This window comes from Syngnathus typhle, linkage group LG2, assembly GCF_033458585.1.
Source record: "Syngnathus typhle isolate RoL2023-S1 ecotype Sweden linkage group LG2, RoL_Styp_1.0, whole genome shotgun sequence".
NCBI lineage: Eukaryota > Metazoa > Chordata > Actinopteri > Syngnathiformes > Syngnathidae > Syngnathus > Syngnathus typhle.
In genome coordinates, this window is record NC_083739.1 from 721937 (window position 1) to 740553 (window position 18617).

Consider the following 18617-nt stretch of genomic DNA (forward strand, 5'->3'; position numbering starts at 1 on the left):
CGGGCTTCAAACATGATGATATAAAAGTTTCATTTTTTGTCAAGAATCGACAACAAGTGGGACACAATCGTCAAGTGGAACGGAATTGATCAAAACTGAAAAGTGGGGCGTGCAATATTATTCGGCCCCCTTGCGCTAATACTTTGTAGCGCCACCTTTTGCTGCAATTACAGCTGCTTGGGGTATGTCTCTTTGAGTTTTGCACATGGAGAGAGTGGAATTCTTGCCCATTCTTCCTTGCAAAATGGATGGAGAGCGTTTGGGAACAGCAGTCTTCCGCTCGTTCCACAGATTCTCGATTGGATTCAGGTCTGGACTTTGACTTGGCCATTTTAACACCTGGATACGTCTATTTGTGAACCATTCCAATGTAGATTTGCCTTTATGTTTTGGATCATTGTCCTGTTGGAAGATAAATCTCCGTCCCAGTCTCAGGTCTTTTGCAGACTCCCACAGGTTTTCTTCCAGAATGGTCCTGTATTTGGCTCCATCCATCTTCCCATCCATTTTAGCCACCTTCCCTGTCCCTGCTGAAGAAAAGCTGGCCCAAACCATGATGCTGCCACCACCCTGTTTGACAGTGGGGATGAGCTGTGTTGCTTTTACGCCAAACATAGCGTTTTGCATTGTGGCCAAAAAGTTCGATTTCGGTTTCATCTGACCAGAGCACCTTCTTCCACATGTTTGGTGTGTCTCCCAGGTGGCTTGTGGCAAACTTTAAACAAGACTTTTTATGGATACCTTTGAGAAATGGCTTTCTTCTTGCCACTCTTCCTTCCATAAAGGGCAGAGTTGTGCAGTGCACGACTGACTGATTGTTGTCCTATGGACAGACTCTCCCACCTCAGCTGTAGTTTACTGCAGTTTGTCCAGAGTGATCATGGGCCTCTTGGCTGCATCTCTGATCAGTTTTCTCCTTGTTTGAGAGGAAAGTTTGGAGGGACGGCCGGGTCTTGGTAGATTTGCAGTGGTCTGATACTCCTTCCATTTCAATATAATTGCTTGCACAGTGCTCCTTGAGATGTTTGAAGCTTGGGGAATCTTTTTGTCTCCAAATCCGGCTTTCAACTTCTCCACAACAGTATCTTGGACCTGCCTGGTGTGTTCCTTTGTCTTCATGGTTCTCTCTGCGCTTTAAGCAGAACCCTGAGACTATCGAAGAGCAGGTGCATTTATACGGCGGAGACTTGATTACACACAGGCGCATTTATTTATCTATATTTATCTATTTATCATCCTCAGTCATTTCGGACAACATTGGATCATTCAAAGATCCTCACTGAACTTCTGGAGTGAGTTTGCTGCACTGAAAGTAAAGGGGGTGAATAATATTGCACGCCCCACTTTTCAGTTTTTGATTTGTTAAAAAGGTTTAAATGATCCAATCAATTTCGTTCCACTTGACGATTGCGTCCCACTTGTTGTTGATTCTTGACAAGAAATTAAAATTCTGCATCTTTATGTTTGAAGCCTGAAATGTGGCGAAATGTTGAAAGGTTCAAGGGGGGCGAATACTTTCGCAAGGCACTGTACATATGAAGCAATTGTAACATCGAGCAGACTTTAAAAGTCATTAACAGTGTGCTTTGATATAGGGCAATCAAAAAGTACCTAAGAAATGATTCAATTTGAATGTATTGCACATGAAAATCAAATCGTTTCCTACTCAAACGTTTTGGGTTTTCAAGATTAAATACAAATAATAAATTAAGCTCAAAAGGAAACGGGCTCTACAACTCACCTGTATTCATTCATCGACTCAAGCAGGCCCACGCGTGTGCCACAATCACTCATAATACGAACAAATTTCACCTCTCCCACATTCTCTCACAAATCTCTACACACCCACAAAAAGTTGAAATAGAAATGATTGAAAATGTTGACCTCCTCTATCCTAACAGGCCTTCAACATGCCAGTTAATCTCTGGATTGAATCGATTTCCGTCGCCAGGGTGGAAGTACGTGCTTGTCGTGTTATCGTGAATGTTTGATTGCATGTGTTGTGTAAAATCCTTTGTTATTGCTGCAGATGTTGTACAAGCGCTAACATGCAAACACTGAAATGCTAACAGAGTATAACAAGATAGAAAGAAATGCGCAAAGGCTTTCATATCTTTAGCTCTGTATCGAGAAACTATTACTGAAGAAAACTGCAGAAATGCTATGCCGTGACTATATGCTAATAAATAGCAAGATGGCAACCTGATGGAGTCTGTCTCAATACTTTTGATAGTATAATGCGCACACCGACTGCAGTTCTCTGGGATAACACATCTGCGGCCAACCGAGGCCGCATGAATATAATAATAATAATTCATAATAATAATAGATTATTGGAACGGCATATCATTAGGAATTCCGACGCATTGCAATTTGAAATGAATCCTGAAATGCCTGCAAATAAATGTAGAGGTGTATACATAATCATTTGCAAGTGTGTGTGGGTGTGCATGCTGGATGACATCTTGTGTAAGTGTGCGTGTGTGTGCGTGCTATTGTGTGTGTCTGTGCGTGTGTGGGTGCGCGCGCACGGGAGAAAGACTCACTGGTGATGATGAAGATGATTCATCTCAGCAGCGTGGCTGCGGCGCTCCTCTGCGCTGTGTCCACCTCCATGATGATGAAGAAGAAGTGGAAAAAGAAGTCGACGGCCATCATCACCCTCATCAGCTCGCTCACACAGGCTGGTTGGCTGGCCGGCTGGCTGGCCGGCTGGCTGGATGGCTGCTGCTGCATGCGGACGGACCCAAGATCCTTTTGCTCGCGGTGGAGGTTTCACTCTCTCACGGACAGATGCTGCGGAATCTGCAGAAGAGCTAGAGAAACCTCATCGACGATGCTAATGATGATAGTGGAAATAATGATAATAACAGTAGTTGTACTACTTTCATTATTCCTATTATTATTATTATTATTATTATTATTATTATTCATCCATTTTCTATACCGATTGTCCCCACAGGGATTATTATTATTATTATTATTATTATTATTATTATTATTATTATTATTATTATTATTATTATTATTATTATTATTATTATTATTATTATTATTATTATTATTATTATTAAAGGTTTAAAGTGGCAGTCCCACCAAATTGAAGTGTCAGCAGAGTGAGGGGTCTCTCTATATACCTTCACTCTTTTTTTCTTCACTCTCCAAGCTTTCACTTCATCTCCTTGACACTTCCTTTTTTCTTCTTTACATAGACCTACATAGATGCGTGCATACTGACAGACAGACAGGCTGGACACACATAGACTCTATGTACGCATTTTGGTGTCGCTTGAACGTAACCATGACAACACCACTCTCTGTGTGTATTGCTCAATATAGTACGTATACATTGATCAATCCACACCGAGACATAAGTGTATCAATGTCGCATGAGTGTAGGCGGGCACGTGTGCAATCTGCAAAACTCTTTTACCATTTGGGGGAATGGAGTCAACGGGAAGTTTGTCCTTTCTTCTACAGTAGTGTTCAAAACGCATAGAAACCTGAGCAGAATTTCTACTTTATTGTAGCAGAACTGCATTCCAGAAAGAAGAAAAAAAACAAGCACATTCTGCCATGTCATTAAAACTTCTCCTACAGGTTTGCTTTGTTAACTTGTTCTTGGACTCGGATCATCTCATGGCCACAAATCTCTGACTTTAATTGCTCCAAATGTCTTGTGGTCTTGAGACTCTGACCTTGATCATTGTCCGAACAATCGTGCTTTGCCTTCGTTGACGTGTCTAGTGGCTGTAAGACTTCTTTTTAAAGTTGTTGTTTAACACATCAATATCTAAACTCCAAGGCGTAAAAGTTGTAATCCCAAACTTCTATTTGATTTCCAGCTCTCGATAACTTTCTGTTACCAAATTGGAAAAAAAGACACAGACACACGTTTGGATGCTGATAGTTCTTTATGCATTGATTGTTTGTTCCCACAATAGCAAATACGCATGAAAGAAGAGGAGAAGAAAAGTTGAAAGTGAACCTAAAAATATCAAGGCCACATTTTAGGCGAAGACATTTAGCGACGAGACGCATCCATGATGCAAACGTACGGGAAGGTATCTGCGCAATCCACATCGTCCCACTCTCCATCTGTGAAAAAAAAAAAAAAAAAAAAAAGTAAGTATGACTGCATTCAATTCTTCTTAGCAAACCTCAAATGTTGTTGTTGTTACTTACCATTTCTTTCCATTACTACACAGTCACCGTCGTCATCGGGCTCGTCTGCACCAAAGTTTTCGAAGGAATTAGCCGAGCCATCGGTCCATATGAAATCGGCTTCCTAGAAGACCAAATCAAATTCGAATGTATCTTTCCTTTGAAAAGGCTCACATTGGAGGACGGACGCCTTTGTTTGTGGCAAATCTCTACACAACACAAGTGAAAGAGATTTTTTACCACAATTGCATCGGTGTAACCTATCCAAGCTTCGTCGGCCTCACCGGCCGCCCGAATCAGTTCAAGAACCACCGCATTTTCCAGACCATTGTGAATGGAGACCAGATTCCCACCAAGAATGTTGCAGATGCTCTGAAGAGGGGAAAAAAAGAGTAGAAACAGAATTTCAAGATATTTGGACTTTGGAACAAAGTTTGCTGTCATGAAAAAACAATTCTTGTCAAACGAAAACGAAAATGCAAATACCTCAGCATCCGAAAACGTTCTCATCGCTTCTTGGTAGATGTAACAGGAACTCTTCAACAGTGTCCAGTCATTTGGACAGTAAAAGGCTGCAGCACAATTGTTTATTTTTTGGGGAGGAAAAAAAAGAAAAAGATGTCAATTGAACTTAATGTCAATTGCTGACGACTCAAAGGTATTTGCGAAAGCCTCTTTGAGGCCGAGCTACCAACCTTTCACAGGACCAATTGTGGCGGACCGCTGTCGAGAAGACAAAGATGTTGTTAAAATCGCCAACGCAATAGTACAGCCGGACTTCCATTGAAGGTACTCACGACTCCAGTCAGCAGTCCGCTGATCCCGCAAAGGAGGACCAATGAGCCAAGAGTGAATGCCATCTGGAAGGTTGACACCAAAAACACATGATATTTGTCAACATAAAGTCACGTCAAATTTCTTTTGAAAAGCGAGATCCTAAAATGGCATCCTTACCTTTATGGTAGCGAGGGGTGCTTGATACTGACGACGAGTCTGGCCGCTGCTTATATACATAGGGTTGATGACAGTCTTGGAATGTCCCAAATAGTTTTGTCGTTGACATGCTGCCAAGCATTTCAAGTTCTTCCTCATTGTCACGGAACAATTCAACAAGTGCCCCTTTTGTTTCCACCGTTGTGCCGCATCAAACTGGAACAGGTTTTGCCAGAAAACTTGCGGAATTACGGAAAGTAAACTTGATTCCCGTAACATTATAAACAATTAATTTATCAAAGTCAAAGTCAAAAGTCAAAGTCTGCTTTATTGTCAACATATTCACATGCCGAGACACACAAAGAGATGGAAATGACGTTTTCCCTATCCCACGGTGACAAGACATATTACACGATAGACACCCAAATAAACAACGCAATATAAAAAACAAGAAGGCACAAACAATAAATAAGAGTAATAATAAATAAATAGGTAACACAACGAATAAAAGCTAGTGTGCATACAGACAGTAAAAGTACAGGACGCTACGCAGAACGGGGAAGCAAGTTCAGGATCCTGACTGCCTGGAGTATGAAGCTGTTTGAGAGTCTGGTGGTGCGGGAGCGCAGGCTCCTGTACCTCTTCCCAGAGGGCAGAAGCTCGAACAAAGAGTGAGCGGGGTGACTCACATCACTAACAATCGTGGTCGCCTTGCGGGTGAGGTGGGACGTGTAAATGTCCTTCAAGGAGGGGAGCGAAGCACCAGCAATCTTACCAGCCGTGTTCACTATGCGCTGCAGGGCCTTCAAGTTGTAGTCAATGCAGCCGCCACCCCAAACAGCAATACAGCTGGAGAGAGAGGACGCTCTCAATGGTGCCGCGGTAAAATGTAGTCATGACGGCCGGAGGGGCGCTCGCTCGCTCGCCTGAGTTTCCGCAGGAAGTACAGGCGGCGCTGGGCTTTCTTTGCCAGTGATGCGGTGTTGGTGGACCAGGAGAGATCCTCACTGATGTGCACCCCCAGGAACCTGGCGCTGCTCACTCTCTCCACCACAGCACCGTCAATGGTCAGCGGCAGGTGTTGGGTGTGACCCTTCCGGAAGTCCACAACAATCTCCTTGGTCTTGTCGACGTTCAGCAGGAGGTTGTTGTCCCTGCACCACGTGGTCAGAAGGTCAACCTCGAGCCTGTTTTGAGTCTCCTCTCCCTTGGTGATGAGACCCACCAGAGTCGTGTCGTCAGCAAACTTCACGATACGGTTGTCGCTGTAGGTTGCAGTGCAGTCATGCGTCAGGAGGGTGAAGAGCAGCGGACTTCAGCACGCAGCCTTGGGGGGCCCCCGTGCTCAGCGTGATGCTGCTTGCGGAGATTTTGTCGCCAACACGTACCACCTGTGTCCTCTGACAGAGGAAGTCCAGTAGCCAGTTGCAGAGGTAGGTACTGAGGCCCAGCGTGCTGATGAGGCGTTGTGGCACAATGGTGTTGAAGGCAGAACTGAAGTCCACAAACAGCAATCTCACATACGAGTCCCTTCTCTCCAGGTGGGTGAGGGCCGAGTGGAGGGCAGAGCAGATGGCATCCTCAGAAGACCGTTTGGCTCGGTACGCAAACTGGAAGGGGTCAACGGTGGGGGGGAGAACACTTCATGATGATGGGCGTAAGTGCCACGGGGCGGTAGTCATTGGAGCGGGTTTCTTCGGCACAGGTACGATGGTGGCAGCTTTGAAACACGACGGGACGATGGCCTGCTGCAGGGAAGTGTTAAAGAGTCCGTGAAGACATCCGTCAGCTCACCAGCGCAGTCCTTCAGCGCACGACCCGGGATGTTGTCAGGACCCGCCGCCTTACGGATGTTGATAGCGGCAAGCGCCCTCCTCACGCTGTCGGCGGAGAGGCACAGGGGCAGCTCGTGTGAAGGGGGAGTGGCCTTCAGCGGGCAAGTGCTGTTCTGAGCGTCGAAGCGAGCAAAGAAGCGGTTGAGGTCATTGAGCAGACGGACGTGATGGTCTGAATGCCCTGCCAAAGGCTCCGTGCGTCCCTGCTGTCCTTGAAGTGGGCGGTCATTTTGCACGAGAACGCCCTCTTTGCATCTTTGATGCCCCGGGACAGGTCAGCCCTCGCAGTCCTCAAGCCAGCCTCATCCCCCGCTCTAAAGGCTTTGTCCCTGGCCCTCAGCAGCCTGAAGACAGCCCCCGTCAGCCATGGCTTCCGGTTAGCCCGAGTGACGATGGATTTGGAGTGAGTCACATCATCAATGCACTTCCTGATGTAGAAGGAAACAGAGTCAGTATACTCTTCAATGTCTGTCCGATCGTCGCAAGTGAGTTTGTGAGTTTTTCCTTGCCCTCCGAGGGATGAAGATAAGGAGAAGAATTGCCAATTGTGCCCTTTCAGACGTCTTTGGGATGAAGGGCGATCCAAACCACGGGTTTGACTCCACGGGTACGGAAAAAGTAGCCTGTAATGACGTGCTATTCGGACATTTCACTCATCAAACCTGGTGTCATTGAAACCTGTATTTTCAATTGTGTGCTTGCATGTTAGGGGAATCAAGAGTACTTTCCGGGATTCCGCAAGTTTTCTGGCAAAACTTGTCAAAATTGGATGCGGCACAACGGTGGAAACAAAAGGGCCTTTGTTGAATTGTTCCGTGACAATGAGGAAGAACTTGAAATGCTTGGCAGCACGTCAACGACAAAAATATTTGGGACATTCCAAGACTGTCATCAACCCTATGTATACGTATAAGCAGCGGTTTGGGGGGGGCGGGGCTTCTCGCGGCATAGAGGCTGGTATATTTACAAACAGGCGCAGCTCGGTCGAGTCAAAAAGGAGCATTTTGCGCTTTTGTGGGTATGAACCTGTCAATTAAAGAATGAGCCACTGCCCTTGATATGGCGGAAGAAGACACTTTGTTGAGTGCTAAGAACAGTCCGCTCCAAAAGTATTGGAACAGACAGTTCAAAATGTTGGTTTTTGTTGTAAACTGAAGACATTTTGGGGTTTCAGAACAAAAGGCCCATGTCAAATAGAACTTTGGGATTCCATGGGGTTTATATCTCGAGGTGTGAAACAAGAACTTTTTCCAAAATATATATATATATATTTGTGTGTATGTTTCTGTGCGTGGGTGCGGACTGAAAGTTCTTCTCTACTGAGCCCCGCTGCTGAAAACGACCTTAACGCAGCTCCTGCATTAAGACACATGATGGCAGCAAAACTCTCTTTGGATTTGGTGGAAATGAAAACCGGAAAAGTCTGCATGATTCTTTCTCTTCATTTTTTTTTTTTTTTAACATTTATTCAGACAGGAGCTGAACATCTTTATTGGCAGAGAACTGAATTTCCAAAAAAGAAAAAGGCCACTCTTTTCATCGGTCCAAATGTCTTGCGGGCTCAAGACTCTGACTTTAATCCTTCTCCAAACTCGTGCTTTGCCTTGGTTGACATGTCCAGTGGCTGTAAGACTCTTATGTTTCGCCTTCACGTTGTGTCACGTCACAAGACTCTGTCATATATATATTTTGGAAAAAGTTCTTCTTTCACACCTCGAGATATAAACCCCATGGAATCCCAAAGTTCTATTTGACATTGGTCTTTTGTTCTGAAACCCCGAAATGTCTTCAAACATTTTGAACTTGTTATTCCACTCAACGCAGTGTCTTCTTCCGCCATATCAAGGGCAGTGGCTTATTCTTTAATTGACAGGTTCACACCCACAAGAGCGCAAAAGTCTCCTTTTTGACTCGACCGAGCTGCGCCTGTTTGTAAATACACCAGCCTCTATGCCGCGAGAATCCCCGCCCCCCCAAAACCTATTTCAATTCCACATCCAAATTCAGTTTAAAGGGGGGGGGGGGCCCTCTTTATCACAATGCTTTTTTTTAAACATGCAGGCTGGCTGGCTGGCCCATCTGCGATTGCGTTTTATTTCGAAAGACACATTGAGAAGCGAGTAAATTGCGAATGAATTTGTATGCAAAGTCAAAGTCTGCTTTATTGTCAATTCCTTCACATGTCAAGACACACAAAGAAACCCAAATGACGTTTTCTCTACCCCACGGTGACGAGACGTATTACACGATAGACATACAAGTAAACGACACAATATAAAAACAAGAAGGCACAGACACTAAGTAATAACTAATAAATAAATAAATAAAATGAGTGATGAATAAATAATAAACAAATAACCCAATTAATAAGAGGAGCAAAACTGAGCCAGTGTGCGTACAGCAGACAGTAAGCATAGCGCAAACTGATTTCTCACTTAGCCAGTTGGAAAAAGAAGACGTCAACACATATTTGGATGCTGATAGTTCTTTATTCATTGAATAGTTGTCCCCACAGTGCCAAAGAAGAGGAAGAAAAGTTGAAAGTAACCCCAAAAATATCAAGGCGACACTAAAGCTGAGTCATTGAACTCATGCATAGTGCAATATTGGAGGCCAAGACATTTAGTGATGCGCCTCCTTGATGCAAACGTACGAGCTCTCTGTTGCGCAAGGCACATCGTCCCACTCTCCATCTGTAAAAAAAAAAAATCACGTGTAAGTATGACTTCATTCAATTCTTCTGAGCAAACCTCAAATGTTGTTGTTACTTACCATCTGTTTCCATCTCCACACAGTCACCGCCGTCAGCGGCCGCTCCTCCATCAAAATTGATGAAGTCCACATTTGAGCCATCAGTCCACATGAAATCACCATTCTAGAAGACCAAATCAAATATGAATGTGTCTTTCTTTTGTAAAGACTCACATTTGAAGGTGGCAAATCTCTACACAACACAAGTGAAACTGATTTTGGAATGTTTTACCAAAACTGCATCAGTGAGACCAATCCAGGCTTGGTTGGTATCACTAGCTGCCCGAATCAGTTCAAGAACCACCGCATTTTCCAGCTCATTCTGAATGGAGACCAGATTCCCACCAAGAATGTTGCAGACGCTCTGACGAGGAACAAAAAAACAAACAAAGAGTAGAACGGGAAATGTCCCTTTTTGGCTCCATCCGACAAGATATTTCGACTTGGCACAAAGTTTGCTGTCAACGACAGTCTTGCATACCTCGGCATCAGCAAAAGTTCTGCTCTCAGATTCATAGATGTAACAGAAACAGTCCAACTGAGTCCAGCCTTTTGGACAGTTATTGCCTGCAGCGCAATGGTTCATTTTTTGGGGAGAAAAAGAAAAAATCAATTCAACTTAATGTCAATTGCGGACGATTCAAAGGTATTTGCGAAAGCCTCTTTGAGGCCCAGCTACCAACCTTTCACAGGAACAATTTTGGCGGACCACTGTCGAGAAGACAAAGATGTTGTTAAAATCGCCAACGCAATAGTACGGCCGGACTTCCATTGAAGCTACTCACGACTCCAGTCAGCAGTCCGCTGATCCCGCAAAGGAGGACCAATGAGCCAAGAGTGAATGCCATCTGCAAGGTTGACACCAAAACCACATTTGTCGACATAAAGTCACGTCAAGTTTCATTTGATTAGCTAGATTGTAAAATGGCCTCCTTACCTTTATGGTAGCGAGCGGTGCTTGATACCGATGACGAGCCTGGGCGCTGCTTATATACGGTTGATGAGCGTCTTGGGTATTTCCAATCTTGTTTTTGTCATTGACATGCTGCCAGGCATTTCAATTTCTTCCTCATTGTCACGGAACAATTCAACAAGTGCCCTTTTGTTTCCACCGTTGTGCCGCATTAAATTTGAACAGGTTTTGCCAGAAAACTTGCGGAATCACGGAAAGTAGTCTTGATTCCCGTAACATGCAAGCACACAATTAAAAAAACAGGTTTCAATGACACCAGGTTTGATGAGTGAAATGTACGAATAGCACGTCATTACAGGCTACTTTTTCCGTACCCGTGGAGTCAAACCCGTGGTTTGGATCGCCCAAGATGTCTCAAAGATGTCTCAAAGGGCACAATTGGCAATTCTTCTCCTTATCTTCATCCCTCGGAGGGCAAGGAAAAACTCACAAAAGTACAACTGGGTCAAAATGTGGTCAGTTTTTCATTTTGGGAAAGCAAAACCCGCTTGTCCTCACTCTATGGGGCAGCGGTCCATTCATTTTCCCTCGGAAGCAACAGATTATAGACGTTGGGTGTTCCAAACAAAGTGAATTTTGGGTTGCCGCTGGAAAAAAGAGCAACACTGCAATGAAGATTGGATTGAGTCATTAAACCGACCGACCGAAGTATGTTCCCCTGAGTGGTTTCAGCATGTTTTCATTTGTGTGTATGCTTCTGTGCGTGGGTGCAGACTGAAAGTTCTTCTCTACTGAGCCACAGAACCAGCTGCTAAAAACGACCTTAACGCAGCTCCTGCATTAAGACACATGATGGCAGCTGTTAGAAAAATGTATATATATGTTATCATGCGTTCTCTAATCAATGCTTTCCCGCAATATTACTGCAATATATGCTTGCTGTTTGGCCTTGCTGTTTTTATGATGTAGCACAGAAAAGAAAAGTTACGGCTGGGTCAGACAAGACGCAGCTGACAACTCAGCAAAAAGAAGACATCTACCGAGACAGTTCCTTTCTAACAAAGACCACTTTGTTAGACAACATGCCGCATTGCATGTCAAAGGTTTTCTTTTCTATTCAGTCCACTTCCCACATGTTCTTATCAGTATGTAACACCTACTAGTGATTTTTTGCTTACGAGGCAAAGCCCACTTGCTTTCTTTAGGGGCCTTGTCTTACGATTGTGGGGAGGGCAAATCCAAATGAAAAGAGCGGGAGTGTATACAGATATTTAGTGTAGTGAGATTGTTGTGACGCTATCTGTACTGCACTCCTCGCAAGAAAAGACTTCATATTCCGTCTGACTTGTGGTTTGTTTGCTGTTGCTCTTCTCTTAACAGTTATTCAGTCAGCAAATTAAACCTGACAGCAGCAAAACTCTCTTTGGATTTAGTGGAAATGAAAACCGGAAAAGTCTGCATGATTCTTTCTCTTCATTTTTTTTTTTTTAACACTTATTCAAACAGGAGCTGAACATCTTTATTGGCAGAGAACTGAATTTCCAAAAAAGAAAAAGGCCACTCTAAATCTTTTCATCGGTCCAAATGTCTTGCGGCCTCGAGACTCTGACTTTGATCCTTCTCCAAACTCGTGCTTTGCCTTGGTTGACTTGTTCAGTGGCTGTAAGACTCTTACGTTTCGCCTTCACATTGTGTCACGTCACAAGACTCTGTCATGTATATATTTTGGAAAAAGTTCTTCTTTCACACCTCGAGATATAAACCCCATGGAATCCCAAAGTTCTATTTGACATCGGTCTTTTGTTCTGAAACCCCGAAATGTCTTCAAACATTTTGAACTTGTTATTCCAATACTTTTGGAGCGGACTGTTCTTAGCACTCAACAAAGCTGCTTCTTCCGCCATATCAAGGGCAGTGGCTCATTCTTTAATTGACAGGTTCACACCCACAAGAGCGCAAAATGCTCCTTTTTGACCCGACCGAGCTGCGCCTGTTTGTAAATACACCAGCCTCTATGCCGCGAGAACCCCCGCACCCCCCCAACCCTATTTGAATTCCACATCCAAATTCAGTTTTAAGGGGGGGGGGGGGGCACTCTTTATCACAATGCTTTTTTTCAAAACATGCAGGCTGGCTGGCTGGCCCATCTGCGATTGCGTTTTATTTCGAAAGACACATTGAGAAGCGAATAAATTGCGAATGAATTTGAATGCAAACGTCTGAGTTATCCGCTGTATCGGAAAAGGAAGATGTCAATAGAGTACGCGCTTGCCCGCAAGCACATTCCTAAGGCATCAACTGATTTCTCACTTAGCAAGTTGGAAAAAGAAGACGTAAACACCTATTTGGATGCTGATAGTTTTTTATTCATTGAATAGTTGTCCCCACAACGCCAAAGATGAGAAGAAAAGTTGAAAGTAACCCCAAAAATGTCAAGGCGACACTAAAGCTGAGTCATTGAACTCATGCATAGTGCAATATTGGAGGCCAAGACATTTAGTGATGCACCTCCTTGATGCAAACGTACGGGCTGTCTGTTGCGCAAGGCACATCGTCCCACTCTCCATCTGTAAAAAAAAAAAATCACGTGTAAGTATGACTTCATTCAATTCTTCTGAGCAAACCTCAAATGTTGTTGTTACTTACCATCTGTTTCCATCTCCACACAGTCACCGCCGTCAGCGGCCGCTCCTCCATCAAAATTGATGAAGTCCACATTTGAGCCATCAGTCCACATGAAATCACCATTCTAGAAGACCAAATCAAATATGAATGTGTCTTTCTTTTGTAAAGACTCACATTTGAAGGTGGCAAATCTCTACACAACACAAGTGAAACTGATTTTGGAATGTTTTACCTCAACTCCATCATTGAGACCAATCCAGGCTTGGTTGGTATCACTAGCCGCCCGAATCAGTTCAAGAACCACCGCATTTTCCAGCTCATTCTGAATGGAGACCAGATTCCCACCAAGAATGTTGCAGACGCTCTGACGAGGAACAAAAAAACAAACAAAGAGTAGAACGGGAAATGTCACTTTTTGGCTCCATCCGACAAGATATTTCGACTCAGCACAAAGTTTGCTGTCAACGACAGTCTTGCATACCTCGGCATCAGCAAAAGTTCTGCTCTCAGATTCATAGATGTAACAGAAACAGTCCAACTGAGTCCAGCCTTTTGGACAGTTATTGCCTGCAGCGCAATGGTTCATTTTTTAGGGAGGAAAAAAAAAGAAAATCAATTCAACTTGGTGTCAAAGGTATTTGCGAAAGCCTCTTTGAGGCCCAGCTACCCACCTTTCACAGGAACAATTGTGGCGGACCGCTGTCGAGAAGACAAAGATGTTGTTAAAATCGCCAACGCAATAGTACAGCCGGACTTCCATTGAAGCTACTCACGACTCCAGTCAGCAGTCCGCTGATCCCGCAAAGGAGGACCAATGAGCCAAGAGTGAATGCCATCTGCAAGATTGACACCAAAACCACATTTGTCGACATAAAGTCACGTCAAATTTCATTTGATTAGCTAGATTGTAAAACGGCCTCCTTACCTTTATGGTAGCGAGCGATGCTTGATACCGACGACGAGCCTGGGCGCTGCTTATATAGGGTCGATGAGCGTCTCGGGAATTTCCAATCTTGTTTTTGTCATTAACTTTCTACCACACCTTTTAATAACATCTTTGTTCCCACGGAAGAACTCAACAAGTGCCCTTTTGTTTTACAGGACAGCAAATGTAAATCGGTGAAATGATGCCAAGTCCTCTTCATTACTGTAGCATTCTTCCACACCCTTGAATAGTTGGCAATAATGACAGCAACAAATACCATGTCATTAAAGTGGTATTGTTAGAAAGCATTCAGTCATTCACCGGATCAATTGCATGTCTGACGCATGTGCCTGCACCGCAGGTTTCTTTCCGGGTGGTGTGACAATTTTGGCCTACAAGTGCTCGACAAGGACGACCAGTCAAGCACGTCTGTCTTGGGGCCCAAAGTCCGCTGAGACGGACGCCTTCTCCCCGCCAGTATGTAAAGGATAAAGAGTGAGGCAGTCAAAGGATCTTTTGGATGGCAGGTGGACAAAGACGGAAACCAAAATAAAAACTTGATGTCATCAAAGTAATCAATGGATTTCTTGCTCCTTCTCATATGACTGCTAAGCCTGTCAGGTTAGTTCTGCTAACATCATTGCAGATGAGCCTACTGCCAAAATGCTTTCAGACACAATGCGGACATCTTGTTGACAGCACTCATTTGAAATACTGATATATGCACTCAGACCTTCATTTGTGGATGACGTTCATTAGGTCAAGGCCGGCCGGGGTCCCGGACCACCAAACGTCAGAGACACAGCGGGAGGGAGGGAGGAGGAAGACGAGGGAAGCAAGGGGGTCCAATGATGGCGAGAATCAATGGCCTCCAGCGTGTGATTGGCTGCCGACGCTGCAGAAGAGGAGCGAGCGAGCGGCGTGAAAAGGAGATGGCTAGTCCTCTTCGTTATCAGCGGTAGCATTTGGATCGGAACCCTCCGAATCCCGACTGGCTTTGCACGCGCATCATTGGCAGCATATTTATTTCTGGAGGGAGCGGGCGGGGGCTTTGGCCATGAAAGCGCTGCCCAGGCGAGGATGAGTGTGCGGAGGGAGAATCAATCAGAAGCGGATTCACCTCAACATCTGGAAGAGGCTCGGGAACATCTGGAAAGGTCCCTTGCTATGCAATGAGTTTGAGTAGAGTAATAATGGAGACAATATTGTGCTTTTGTATTGTTACGGTGATTGGAAATAGTTGCGGACAAAAAAAGTGAAAACTGTGACGCTATATAATGATTACTAGGGGTGTAACGATACATCGATACACATCGATTAATCGATATAATGCTCTACGATTTATTGGCATCGATGCTAAAGGTAAACATCGATTTATATCGCCGTGTTTGACCTCGGACATTAGACGCGACTTTATTTTGAAATCCAGTTCATTGTTGCTTGCTTTTTCTTTCCGGGAGCAGTGCGCCCGGCGTTGTTGTGTTGTGAGCAGAGCACGCACGTGAAAGGGGAGGCGACAACTAGTACGCGGCTCCTGGGCTGGTGCTATGGCTAGTGTCCAAAAAGACGAGACAATTTGCTCCCCTTTAGGCTTCGAGTCATTTGTTTGGAAGCACTTTGGATTCCAAAGAAAAGATGACTCAACGAGTCAACGGACAAAACACGTGCAGTTTGTAAATCGTGCCATGCGGTGATCAAATATTCAGGGAGCACAAATCTCGCCGCACATTTAAAGAAAAAACACCACATCAAAGTTCAGTGTTAAAGTAAGCAATTTGTATACTACAATACCCTTGTCATTTCCTAAATAAAGAGTTTGCAGTACCTTGTTGATTTTGCGTATGAATTGTTATAAATCAGGATATTGTTCTATATTTTTTATTTAAAAAAAAAAATAAATCGATCGTAGAGCACTATATCGCGATATATCGTGAATGAATCGCAGCAGTCTTTAAGATATCGGCAAATATCGTATCGTAGTTCTTTATATCGATATTATATCGTATCGTGACAAAACCCGCCATTTACACCCCTAATGATTACTGTTGTTGGAACATCTTGTGTCTATCTTATCCCATATGATTGTTATCATTATTATTATTACATTTTTATTGCCTGAAGCGTTTTCTTAATTGACCTGTTTTTCTGAGCCCATTGTTTTCCTATTTTTAGAAAAAAATGAATCAAATGAATTTTGTGATTATTTTATGGCATTGTAGTTACGTAGTTTGGATCGTTAAATGAGTAACACTGAATTGTGAGCTGTCTTGGTCGAAATAAAACCACAATAGGATCAGAGATGATTGGAGAGTAAAACGAATGAGTTTTGTTTATTATCAAGCAAAAATGTCAATCAATGTATTTATTTATTTGTTGGTTGGTTGGTTGGTTGGTTTTCTAAATGCATGTTCATGTATCTCATCCCATTAGTAATCTTTCTCTGTTGTTGACTTCCAGGTGAGGAATCCAAGGATTTTTGGAGACAATGGAAATCCAAAAAGGAAAAAAAAAAATGGATGACGATGATCTTTGTTTTTAGAGCTGTCTCGGAATCACTGGATTCAAATTCTTCACTGGATTGACAATGAATCGACATGGAAACGAAACGGTAATAACAAGCCCTGGGGCCGAGCCGGGATGAGCCCAACGATATCGGTTTTCTATCGTCTACCCCGCCACTGCTATATCTTCCCTTCAGCGCCGTTTCATTCTCTTTTTTTATACACCCACCTCATTGAAATGTACAGTTTGTCTGCTGTCAGGTGAAAGGAAGAAGGCGTTGTCGCCTCCCGCTGGACAGACCGCTTAAGTCCCAGGAGCTTCTGCAGCGACCGGGGCCCGACAACAAAAGTCACATGCATGTGTGTGTGTGTGTGTGTGTGTGTGTGTGTGTGTGTGTGTGCGTGTGTGTGTGCGTGTGTGTGTGTGTGTGACAGACAAAAAAAAAGACTGCAGGTATCATGCACACACACACGCGCACACACGCAGACACACACCCACGTACCGATAGTATCAGCTGTCATGTTTGAAATATTTTTATTGTTAGCATTATTGGTAAAACTATTAGAATTGGGAGTACTTATTCAATGAATTTTAGTACATTGAATAAGTTTTGATAATATCGCAGGAATAATAATAATGATCATTATAAATATTATTAGTAATATTATCTCAATGCATATTAGCTAAGGTAAGTAGTAGAAGTCGTAGTTGTCCTAGCATGTGTGTTGTAATTCTATGAGTATGAGTTTTAATAATAACTAGAATTTTGCAATTTCTGGAGAAATTGCGTGTGAAGGCGAAATGTATGAATAACTTTTTCGGGGAATGCTGCCGAACGATGTTGAAACGTGTTGAATTACTTGAGAAATGTAGAATATTTGGAGAATTTGTGGTGAATTTCAAAATGAAAGTTTGGAATATTTGTTAAGTGGGAAGTTGTGGAATAGGTAGGCAAAAGATGAACAGTTGAAAGTTGGAATGGGTTGAATCGGTTGAAAAATGTAGAAATTAGAGTAGAAAAACGAAATTTTGGAGAATTTGGTTGAATTTCAAATTTGGAATTTTTGGTAAATGGGAAGTTGTGGAATAGGTAGGCAAAAGATGTACAGTTGAAAGTTGGAACGAGTTGAATCAGTTAAAAAATGTAGAAGTTAGAGCAAATGTTGAATCCCCATAGAGAATGAATGGGAAAATAAAAAAAAGCAATTGCGCCAAAATCTTTCTAAATTTGGGAAAAAAAAAAAAAAACGGCCTCAGGAGGTTCACTTTTGGGGTAAAAATGTTGAAACGGGTTAAATCAGACAAAAAACGAAAAAGTTAGCGCAAATGTAGCTATTTGGGCCACTCAGTGTTGAAATAAGGTCACTTCCGGTTTGATTCGGGTCACTTCCGGTCTAGTTTGGGTCACTTCCGGTTTATTTGGGTCACTTCCGGTTTAAAACTGGTCACTTCCGGTTTAGCTGAGGTCACTTCCGGTTTATTTGGGGTCATTTCCGGTCTAAAAAGGTCACTTCCGGTTCATTTGGGGTCACTTCCGGTTTGATTTGGGGTCACTTCCGGTTTACCAGAGGTCACTTCCGGTCTATTTGGGGTCACTTCCGGTCTATTTGGGGTCACTTCCGGTTTATTTGGGTCACTTCCGGTTTAATTTGGGTCACTTCCGGTTCGTCTGAGGTCACTTCCGGTTTATCAGGGGTCATTTCCGGTCTAAAAAGGTCACTTCCGGTACATTTGGGGTCACTTCCGGTTTGATTTGGGGTCACTTCCGGTTTACCTGAGGTCACTTCCGGTCTATTTGGGGTCACTTTCGGTTTGGTTTGGGCCACTTCCGGTTCATTTTGGGTTCATTGGGGGCACTTGAGGGTCAATCCAAGATGGCCGCCACACTGGAATTGGGGGTCAAGGGTTGAATGTGTAAGCGTAGTGGAAGTGGGGGTGAATGGGAGTGAATGTGGGAAGCATAAGGTGA

General features: G+C 43.6%; 3 protein-coding genes and 1 long non-coding RNA gene across 5 annotated transcripts; 1 reads left to right on the forward strand and 3 right to left on the reverse strand.

Annotated features, from left to right (window-relative positions):
- Window positions 1-3895: 3895 nt before the first annotated feature.
- Window positions 3896-5193, reverse strand: LOC133144498 (alpha-N-acetylgalactosamine-specific lectin-like). The gene is made up of 7 exons (XM_061267248.1): window positions 5119-5193; window positions 4962-5024; window positions 4860-4887; window positions 4651-4736; window positions 4405-4536; window positions 4186-4288; window positions 3896-4098 (listed from the first exon to the last, which is right to left on the reverse strand). Exons 1-7 carry the CDS (start codon window positions 5176-5178, stop codon window positions 4025-4027), a joined length of 546 nt encoding a protein of 181 aa, XP_061123232.1. The 5' UTR covers window positions 5179-5193; the 3' UTR covers window positions 3896-4024.
- A 2212-nt stretch (window positions 5194-7405) lies between these two features.
- On the forward strand, window positions 7406-17060 carry LOC133144704 (uncharacterized). Of its 2 annotated transcripts, XR_009710757.1 has the most exons (4): window positions 7406-7539; window positions 7642-14767; window positions 14906-15303; window positions 16604-16683. It is a non-coding gene; the product is annotated as an uncharacterized LOC133144704 (long non-coding RNA). The 2 variants fall into 2 exon arrangements; XR_009710756.1 differs by lacking the exon at window positions 7406-7539 and having other exon boundaries at window positions 14320-14767; window positions 16604-17060.
- Window positions 9402-10690, reverse strand: LOC133144635 (lithostathine-1-alpha-like). The gene is made up of 7 exons (XM_061267496.1): window positions 10621-10690; window positions 10469-10531; window positions 10367-10394; window positions 10165-10250; window positions 9916-10047; window positions 9705-9807; window positions 9402-9625 (listed from the first exon to the last, which is right to left on the reverse strand). The coding sequence occupies exons 2-7, from the start codon at window positions 10529-10531 to the stop codon at window positions 9555-9557; spliced, it is 483 nt and encodes a 160-aa protein (XP_061123480.1). The 5' UTR covers window positions 10621-10690; the 3' UTR covers window positions 9402-9554.
- LOC133144640 (lithostathine-1-beta-like) lies at window positions 12941-14232 on the reverse strand. Its single transcript, XM_061267508.1, has 7 exons — window positions 14147-14232; window positions 13995-14057; window positions 13893-13920; window positions 13703-13788; window positions 13454-13585; window positions 13243-13345; window positions 12941-13163 (listed from the first exon to the last, which is right to left on the reverse strand). The coding sequence occupies exons 2-7, from the start codon at window positions 14055-14057 to the stop codon at window positions 13093-13095; spliced, it is 483 nt and encodes a 160-aa protein (XP_061123492.1). The 5' UTR covers window positions 14147-14232; the 3' UTR covers window positions 12941-13092.
- Window positions 17061-18617: the final 1557 nt, after the last annotated feature.

Bases quoted from the DNA above. Each gene is read 5' to 3' on its own strand.
- LOC133144498 (XM_061267248.1), bottom strand. From the start codon at position 5,178: ATGTATATAAGCAGCGGCCAGACTCGTCGTCAGTATCAAGCACCCCTC. The intron at 4,737-4,859 runs GTTGGTAGCTCG...ATTGTGCTGCAG, and splicing joins CACAATTGGTCCTGTGAAAG to CCTTTTACTGTCCAAATGAC. The intron at 4,537-4,650 runs GTATTTGCATTT...TCCCCTCTTCAG, and splicing joins GAACGTTTTCGGATGCTGAG to AGCATCTGCAACATTCTTGG.
- LOC133144635 (XM_061267496.1), bottom strand. From the start codon at position 10,531: ATGGCATTCACTCTTGGCTCATTGGTCCTCCTTTGCGGGATCAGCGGA. The intron at 10,395-10,468 runs GTGAGTAGCTTC...TCTTCTCGACAG, and splicing joins GCGGACTGCTGACTGGAGTC to TGGTCCGCCAAAATTGTTCC. The intron at 10,048-10,164 runs GTATGCAAGACT...GTTCCTCGTCAG, and splicing joins GAACTTTTGCTGATGCCGAG to AGCGTCTGCAACATTCTTGG.
- LOC133144640 (XM_061267508.1), bottom strand. From the start codon at position 14,057: ATGGCATTCACTCTTGGCTCATTGGTCCTCCTTTGCGGGATCAGCGGA. The intron at 13,921-13,994 runs GTGAGTAGCTTC...TCTTCTCGACAG, and splicing joins GCGGACTGCTGACTGGAGTC to CGGTCCGCCACAATTGTTCC. The intron at 13,586-13,702 runs GTATGCAAGACT...GTTCCTCGTCAG, and splicing joins GAACTTTTGCTGATGCCGAG to AGCGTCTGCAACATTCTTGG.